General features: G+C 31.3%; 2 protein-coding genes across 2 annotated transcripts; both read left to right on the top strand.

The window, feature by feature from the left end:
- The first annotated feature begins 5694 nt into the window (after positions 1-5694).
- Positions 5695-6924, top strand: LOC108550789 (elongation factor G). Its single transcript, XM_017904650.1, has one exon. It carries the CDS (start codon positions 5695-5697, stop codon positions 6922-6924), a length of 1230 nt encoding a protein of 409 aa, XP_017760139.1.
- Positions 6925-7784: 860 nt separating this feature from the next.
- Positions 7785-9017, top strand: LOC108550788 (uncharacterized). The gene has a single exon (XM_017904649.1). It carries the CDS (start codon positions 7785-7787, stop codon positions 9015-9017), a length of 1233 nt encoding a protein of 410 aa, XP_017760138.1.
- The last annotated feature ends 1103 nt before the right edge of the window (positions 9018-10120 follow it).

The raw sequence follows: 10120 nt of genomic DNA, 5'->3' as shown, positions 1-10120 counted from the left end.
GATAATTGTATGACACAAAAGAAATAAACAGTTTTTATTTTTGCTAAAGACAGCAGTGAAGTTATTAAAGGTCAATTAAATATTACATTTTTTGTTCAAGGTACTTGAACAAACAGATTATTATCTGTTATTAAACCTGTATTGGAAAATGATGAAAGTATAAATACCGAACAATTGGATGTTATTGTTGATATCAGTGTTAGCAAATATGATATTGATAATCATATTGCTTTAGATATTAGTAAGAAAATAAATGAATTTGGTAAAGAAAAATGGCATCCAGTTTTTAGTGAGCAAGATTACACTATCACTAGCAATGCTGATGCTGGAAATTGTCAAAAAGCAAAAACTATAATAGTAACAATTGTAGGCAAAGAGCAGTTGCAAGATACTATTGATTTATCACTACATATTCAATGTCAAAATACACATTCAAATGGATGAAACCTTTAAAAACAGTTACTTCAATGTTAAAGACTTAAATTCAATAGATTTATATTCAAATATTATCCCAGTGGTGAAACATATCCAATTACTTTTAAGGACAATACTGTTTCACTTATTTCATTATTGTTTCAAGAAGCTACTGATGACATAAATGATTTCTTTCCTATTAATGATATTAATTTAGAATTGCAAATAGTAATTTATCTTGATAGTGATAATTATCAAATTAATTTTCACGAAAGAATGAATCCTGTTATCATAAGAAATGTAAATGATATTGCACCTATCAGTGATTCCGAGAATAATCATATATATCAACACTTAAAAAGCATTTGTATAATTATTTAATATAATGGTCATAAAAAATATTAAATGCTTCAACCTTTCGATGTTAATATTGAAAATAACAATTTAACCTTTATTAATTTTAGTTCTATTGATAAAATAACTTCACGGCATTAAAGTAAAATTATTTTTTAGGATTATATTAGAAAAAGAAGTGTGACGAGTATGGATAAGCCACTAGCAACGATATTAATACCAACTACTGCTAATGAGACAGTTGGTCAATGTCATTTGATAAATAAGAGAAACGAAATCATTAATGGAATATTAAATCAAAATTTTTCAGCATCATTAATATTTTATGGTAATCCAGGCGTAGGCAAATCCACTATTGTTCACGTATTAGCTAATGATATAAAATGAGAACTTGGAATATTTAAAGCTGCAAATAATGATAAAAAAGCAAATTTCGAAATATTAATTAAAATAGCTGAAAATACTAAACCTTATATAATTATTATTGAGGAAATGCAACGTATGAATCTTGATCGTCAAGATTTATTATTACAATATACAGAAGAAGGTAATTTTATTTTAATTATATGCACTACTGAAAATTTTGATTTTGTAGTTAAATCCTCCTTACGAAATAGATGCTTATTATCAGAATTAAAAAAAATTAGCAACGAAGATATGTCACTAGGCTTAAGAAAAATAATTACTAATAATTCATTTTTTAATTTTGATATTAGGGATGAAATTTTAGAAATAATTTGCAACTTAACAACTGGTGATTTACGAAAAGCAATTAATATTTTAGGAATACTAACAAAATTATGTCCTAATGAAACAGTAACCATTGATATTATTAATGGTATTACGCCTAAAGCAGGTAATTGAAGAACTAAATAAGGAAACAAAGATCATGATTTAAAGTCAGCGTTGCAAAGATCAATTAGAGGCAGTGATGTTAATGCAGCTTTATATTACTTAGCAAGGTTATTAGCAAGTGGTGACTATAAATCCTTATTAAGAAGAATGTTGATTATTGTTTAGAAGGATAACGGACTTGCTACTCCTGCTTTAGCAATTAGGGAAAAGCTTGCTATTGACCCTTTTCGTCAAATTATGATGATTTCAGTGAAACGTTGGGTTTATACTATATTGCTCATTCTCATGGAAAAAATAATAGGGAAATTTGTTTTGACTCTGTTAAGCAGTTTATTACTAGGAGTTGTTTGAAAAATAATGAAAGTAATATTGAGAAAATTTTTGAAAATATTTTTAATAGTGTGATTGTTAATCCAAATTTAAAATCTGTTATTAATAATTCTTCAATTAAAAATAATAGTGGAAATATGAGTATTAGATATTTTCTTGATAGTACTGGAATTATTATTAGCATTGGATGTTTACGATATGATGACAAGTATTTGGATTCTAATAATAATTTAATGTTAATTCATAGTTTTCCAAAAGATGGAGCAAAGCCGATGGATTATAATTCAGAAATAACTACATGCTTGAAATGAAGTGATTATGCTGATTCATGAAACAACTTTATTTCCTTATATACAGCAATGTTTACTATTTCTGCAGATAATACTATTTATAATGTTATGAATAATTTAACAACAATTAAAAATAATGAAATAAATCTTAACACTAAAAGAATTCAAGACAAACATATTCATTTACCAGTATGACGAGCAGTAAATCAACTTTCTGCGGGACATAAAGCACAAGTATTTGTTATTTATATATTTTTGTGACATGATGGAAACATTATATATCACCAACTTAGAAGTACTTCCATATCTCACGCCAATGATATTGGACCGTCTGTCTCAATAAAAATGGGCAAATGAAGAATTAGTGTCATTATTAATAAATTATTATGAATGATTTTGTCATTAAAATAAAAAGTTTAATTTCATAAAGAAGTCTTGATAAATCAATGACATAGGGATTTATTCACCTTAAAACCACTTTAATTACAGAAGGAATTAATAAAATGAAAACGAATAACGGAGAGAAATGAAAAGAAGTACAAAGAGCATTGAATAATCTTCAGGGTCCAATTAGAGCCGGAGCACTAAAAACACAAAATTGAACTAATATGAAAGCAGGAGTTCTACTATCAATAGCAGGACTTCAGTCTGTTACTAGAGATAGTAATATTGAAAAGGTTATCATTTAATTAAAAGCAGACCAGTTGATAAATTATATGCAGCATTTGGTGCTGAAGTTACTTGTCAAGCATATAATTTAAACGAAACTTTTGGTAGTACAACTATAGAACCAAATTTACCTTCCTTTCTTACTGAATTACCAAATGATGAACTTTATGCAATTGCTAAACAATTAACAGGAAATGTTGTAATTAATGAATTAACTACAGAAATGACTTCTAATGCATTAAATAAATTATTTACTGGTACAAACGGATTAGTTAAAATACTTAGTGGAATATCAGGTTTCGATTTATATTTAATCCAGAAAGTAACAGGAACTATCGAATACTTAAAATCACTTACTACTTTTGCAACTGCAATTCTTAACTTTACAAATGGTAATTTTTTAGCAGGAAATGTAATGTCAATTTCAGCAATTATGGATGTTCGTCATACATATTTTTCTGCAATAAGTACATCTAATACTTCAAATAGTACGGAAGAAGTTATTATTAAATTTATTAGTGAAAGAAAAAGACATATTACAAAAAGTTTTTCTTGATATAAATGTATTTTAAGTAGTGAAGATTCAGGTGAAATATTTGAGTATTTAGAAGAAAACAATTGAGATCAGTTTGAAATGAGACTTTCTGATAAAACAATTTCTAGCTTCGTTAAACCTGGATAAATAAAAGATTGAATACCAGCATTGACAAAGTTTAAGGAATGAATAGATAATTTTACTCCTGACAATAAGAAGGTAGAATTAGTAACGATTGAAGGTGAAAATGAACAAGAAGGACTAAAATTAAAAATTCCTGATTATGAGTTTGAACAAGAATTCGTAGCAAATGCTAACAGTTATATGCCAGAAGTTGTCATAGAACCCAATGAAAGACAGCCACATTTAGGAAGTATTAATAGCTAATAAAAACTGGTTTTATATCATAACGTTTTTTTTTAAGAGCACTACTTTTTATTTGTTATTTTAATTTTTCTTGTACAACAATTTTAGAGATTATATATTTTACATAAAGACTAAAATTTAATTTTGTCTTAAAGTAAAAATATTGCAGAATTGACACTTTTTCTAAATAATAATATAATTAAAATTGGATAAAATTTCTAGTTGAATTTAATGAACAAGAAACTAGTATTAATTTGTAGAGTCCGTTTAAATCGTAATTATGACACATACAAAAATAGGATTAAATATTAAGAGTGCATGGAACTAAAATGATATTGTGAATATTGTCAAAAGCATACTTTACATAAGGAATCACGTTAGGACAGGTTTTCATGAGTACAGAAGGTTAGTCAAAAGAGAAACCAAAAGTTAATCCTGAAAAACTGTCTCCTTTAAAAAGTAAATATAATATTTTGCGTAAAATTGGACCTTTAAGAACGAATAGAACTTCAGAACAGTCAAGTTGTGATCCACCAGCAGCTAATAAATATAATAAGGATAGGAAAACTACATCATTAGAAGAAACACATAAACATCAAATTGAGCAAGCACAATGATATATTGTTAATTGTAACAAAGGCCATGAAGATAAAGTTGCTGCCGATTTAAAAAAAATAATTGATAAAAAATTAAATTTAAGAAATAATGTTTTTCAAATAAGGGTTGTTAAAGAAGCAATAGCGGATAAAGATAAAAAAATAACTGAAAAAAATATTTTTCTCTGCTTATATTTTTATTCATATCATTTTGACTGCTGGTACTTGATATGATATTCGTTATAAAACAGGTGTTAAAGGTATTATTGGATCTAGTGGTAAGGGTGTATCCACTTTCTACCAAGAAAGTTAATGATATGTTGTATCGTAATTCTAAAAATTCATCACTACCTAAAGCTAAAAAGACAAAAAAGGTCATTCGTTATTTTAAGTTAAATGACTTTGTTCATATTACTTCTGGTGCTTTACAAACTCGAAAAGCACAATTTATTAAATTAGATGAAGATAAGTGTGAAGCAACTGTTTCTGTAAATATTTTTCGTCGTCAAACTGAAATTAATGTAGAATATGGTAGTTGTAAGAAAATTAAAGTTTAGTTTATAACTATTTAATTTCTATACAAAATATAATTAAATTATATGTGACTGCTTATTACAATAATGTTATTTATTATTATTAATATATATTATTATTGTCAGTTATTATATATATATATATATATATATCGATTCTAAATATGTTTAAACTTGTGGAAGATTTATTCGTTTGGATCACAATGAGAATCCATTGAGGAGGTTTTGCTTACAGCAGATAAAAAAAAAAATTAATCGTGAAGGTATTATTCAATTACCAGCTGGTAATGCCGAACCAGGTGCTAGCTTAACATCGCCTGATATTGACATGCCACGTGTTTGTAGAGAATTTAACGATAAAACCAAAGATCAATTAGATGATGTTAATCCAGTTTCAAATGCAATTTTTTACAGTATATAAAGGTAAAATTTTCTACTTTAAAATAAAAACTGCACAAGCAACATTTCTTTTAAAAGAGCATTTAAACTGGCAGAAGGTTCATCAAATGCTAAATTAACAACGGTAGAAGCACTTACTATTGCGCACATTACAGAAATTGCGCAAATTAAGTTACCCGACTTAAATGCTTATTGTTTAGAAGATGCAATTAAAATTATTTCTGGATCTTTCATTAAGAGTTAGATGTAGCTGATGCAGTATTAGATACGCAAACTGGGGTTGAAACACAAACCGAAACTATTTCAAATCAAGCAATTAGGTGTAATGTACCAAGAAATGTTTTGCAATTAAAATGGATAAAAATGGTACTGACTTTGATCATTTAATTCAAACATTAAAAGATCGTCTTGGTACTAATGCTCATGCAATTCAGTGTCCAATTGGAGTGCAAGATGCTTTTGGTGGAATTATTAATATAATTCAGATGAAAGCGTACCATTTTGATGGTAAACCAAATGAGGATTATAAAGAAATTCCAATTCCTGAAGAACTTAAAGATACTGCTGATATTAGATCTGAAGTATTCTTTGATGCACTTTCTCACTTTGATGAAGATTTCTTTACGAAATATGCTGAAGGAAAAGAACTAAAAGTTGCAGGAATTAAAATAGTAATTCGTAAAGCAACAATTGCTGATAAGTTCTTTCCAGTATTATATGGTAGTACATTTAAAAATAAAGGAGTTAAATTAATGATAGATGCAGTTATTGATTACTTGCCTTCACTATCAGATGTAGCTGCAATTAAAGGAATATTACCTGCCACATCAAAAGGAGCAGAACGTCATTCTAACGATGAAGAACCTTTCTCAGCGTTGGCATTAAAGGTCATGACGGACACTTTTGACGGAAGATTAATTTCTTTTACGGTATACTTAGGAACACTAGAATCTCGTAGCTATGTATCAAATTCAACTAAAGAAAAAAAAGAACGTGATGGTCGAATTTTACAAATGCGTGTCAATAGTCGTGCGGAAATTAAAAAGGTTTATACTGGTGATATTGGTGCTATTGGTGGTTTAAAAGATACAAGTACTGGTGATACATTATGTGATGAAAGACATGAAGTTATTTCAGAAGAAATGTTGTCTTCAGAACCAGTTATTTCATTAGCACTTGAACCTAAAACAAAAGCTGATGAAAGAAAAATGAGTTTAAGTTTGCTAAAGACTGTAGAAAAAGATCCAACATTCCGTGTTTCATCAGACAATGAAACGGGACAAACAATTATTTCTGGAATGGCAGAACTACATTTAGACATATTAATTGATCATTTAAAACGTGAGTTTAAAGTAGGTACTAACGTTGGAAATCCACAAGCTGCATATATGAAACAAATGAAGCAGCATGTGATCGCGTTGAGTGTAAGCTTGTTCATCAATCAGGTTGTAACGACCGTTATCTCGGCAGATCTACACATTAACATCAGATTATGCCAGCAATCTGCACATCAAGACTTAAAGGGATCATGGAAATGCGGTATCGCAACAATCCGAACATCAAGACTTCCAGGGGCCATCTAAAGCAATCCGCACATCAAGCCTTTCAGGGATCACCGGAAAGCAATATGCACATCAAGCCTTTCAGGGATCACCGGAAAGCAATATGCACATCAAAACTTTCAGAGATCACCGAACAGCAACCCGCACATCATATCCCCACAACCAGCCAACGCCCACCGATATTTATGTATAAGTAGACCGTAGATAAAAGAATAAAGTCAGTCTTAACCTTGCCATAAGTTATGTGCTCATTATTATCTGTCATATACCTAATAATTAAATATTTGACGTAGGGATACGCTCTACGTTCAAGTTGTGGGGATGATTAGCTTTTAAGTTGGTATGAATGAGAGGTGATACGTGGTGACGAGTGAATGTGGATGGTTGGTAAAACTGGAAAACAAAAGAAGCGCGAAGAAGAAGTGAGTGTGTGTCCGACCATGTGGTGCGTGAATGTCCCTTTGCCGCGTAAGAATGTGCGATAAATAATAATCTAGAAATGTAGAGAGAATCCTTGCAATAATTAATATTATTAATAAATAGTTTGATAAGCGACACCGTCAAGTTTTCATTATCCACCACAATTTGGTAGCAGAGGTCCGTGGTTGTACAAAAAAAAATTGCTCAGAAAACACGTGTGTGAATATGGCAGACACGTGGAACATTTCGAATATAGAGCCGCTTAATAATGGCAATTATTTTCTATGGAGTGCGAAAATAGAAGGAGTATTAAGATATAAAAAACTATGGAAAAGGGTGATCGATGTAGAACCTGTGGTGAAGCCCGAGGAAAATGAAGAGAAATATGATGAAAAAATGAGACTGTGGGACACTTGTCCCACGATGATAATTATGCGGCACGTGCTATTATAATTAACACAATGAATGAAGCACAGGTGCTAAAATACAGCGGTGAAAAGAATGCGAACAATTTATGGAAATTGATAAAGAAAAATATGGCCGCAGAAACTGAAGAACTGAAGGCTCGCACTTTAAATGAGTTAACATATTTAAAAATGAAGAGAGACGAGAACGTTGATAGTTACATCAATAGAGCAGAAGCCTTAAAAAATCAGTCTCAACAATTGGGTAAATATATTGAAAATTTTGAGATTAAAATGTATATATTAAGGGGTTTAAGACAGGAATTTGATAATAATGTAAAGATATTGGAAACTCGACGTGATTTAGAAATAAATGATATAAGATTTGCCCTAAAACAAGAGGAATCAAGGAGAGAAAAAAGAAAAGATGTCAGTGGGTATAGAGAGCATGAAAGGGTAAGAAATGCAAGGGACACAGTGAAAAATGATCTCAGATGCCACAATTGTGGAATGGAAGGCCACACGGCTAATGAATGTTATAGAGAGAAACGTTGCTATAACTGTCAGAATTTTGGACATATAGCTGCTAACTGCAAAGTAAGAAGAAATCAAAATTATCATGGAAGAGGAACAAGAAAAGAATTCCAGAGGGGGCAACGAGGAAGATCTACCGGACAAAATCGTAACAGAACAGAAGTATCGCTCAGGACTACGGATGAAGCTGTATTGACGGCCAGGGAGCTGCCAATTGAAGAAACAACGAGTGAATCGTCCCCAGAAGATAAAGAGGAAACGATGCAAACTTCACCAATTGAATACAAAAATAGCAATGAGGCAGTATTTGCAACAGCCGAAGAAGAAGAATTTATTAAGGACACTAAGAAGGCTCGTACATGGTTACTGGACACTGGGTCAACGAGTCATATGTGTTACGAAAGAGAACTGTTTGATAAATTAACTCATGATGAAGGGCAAGTGACAATGGTAGATAAGAAAGGTAAGAAGTTAATATCAGAAGGAATAGGTGATGTCGTAGTTAAACAGGTATCTAGCAAGAATAATATAAGATTAGAGAATGTTTTGTGCGTTCCGGAACTGACTACAAATCTATTGTCGGTAGCAAAAATAACTGACCACGGTTATACGGTAAAATTTCATAAATATGGCGCAATTATTTATAGAGATCCGGATAAAATTGAGTTGACGGCTGTGCGTGTAAATAAATATTTTGTAAGATCGCTTTTAGTTGATAATGAAACGGTGGCATTTTTATCCGATACAGATATATGACATCGACGTATGGGACATGCTAATAAAAGGGTGATTGATGAAATGAAAAAGAAAAATATGGTAATTGGAATGACTGCGGTGACAAGAAATGAATGTGAGGCATGTGTGAAAGGCAAAATGTGCAGAAAAGCGCATAAAAGACTAGGGGATAGAAAATCTAAAAACATTATGGATCTCTGGCATGCGGATCTAATTGGGCCCATTAAGCCATCTTCACATGGAAAAAAGAAATACGTATTATCGGTAATTGATGATTATTCCAGATGCATATTTGTGAAACTGTTCATCAGAAGAATTGATGAAATTAATTAGAATGCAGGAGAGTCAAACAAGGCTAAAATTGAGGGCATTAAGAACAGATAATGGGGGGGAATTTTTGAGTAATGATTTTCAACGGTAGCTTGAAGTCAACGGAGTGAAACATGAATTGAATCCTCCGTTGACACCGCCATGTAATGGTGTTATTGAGAGAGCAAATAGGTTAATTATTGAGACAACTAGGACAATTTTGTCGGACTCCAAGACGCCTTTATATTTCTGGGGAGAAGCGGTTTGTGCCGCGGTGTATATAAGAAATAGGATGATATCAAGCGTGCACCGTAAGACACCGTAAGACACCGTAAGACACCGCACGAGGTTTGGAACAATAGGAGACCAAATGTGAGTCATATGCGACGATTTGGATGTAAGGCATATATATTAAACAAAGATGAAAAGAGTAGAAAATTTGATCTGAAAGCTAGTAGCGGAATGTTCGTGGGATATGGAGCAAATAATACGTATCGCATTTACATTCCGGAGACTGACAGAATAAGATGCGATTGTGATGTGAAGTTTGATGAAAATAAAAACGGGTCAGACTTACTGCGGAATAAGGATACTAGAGACGAGGGTGATGTTGATAAAGAACTAATTGTGATAGGACTAAATAATGAAGAGGAAACGCACGAAGAAACGTCTGAGCAAATCGAAAACTACGACGAAGGGTGTGAGAGGAGTGAGCGTGAAGATGCAGACATGACTTTGCAGGACATCAATGAAGATTATGACGAACATTATTCGTATGATGGTAACGATGACAACCAGGGAGACAATAATGGAGA

The sequence above is a fragment of the Eufriesea mexicana genome, unplaced genomic scaffold (genome assembly GCF_001483705.2).
Source record: "Eufriesea mexicana isolate 0111107269 unplaced genomic scaffold, ASM148370v2 scaffold3011, whole genome shotgun sequence".
In the NCBI taxonomy this organism is placed as follows: domain Eukaryota; kingdom Metazoa; phylum Arthropoda; class Insecta; order Hymenoptera; family Apidae; genus Eufriesea; species Eufriesea mexicana.
Note: the sequence above shows the minus strand (reverse complement) of the source record. Positions and strands in the feature narration are given on the sequence as shown.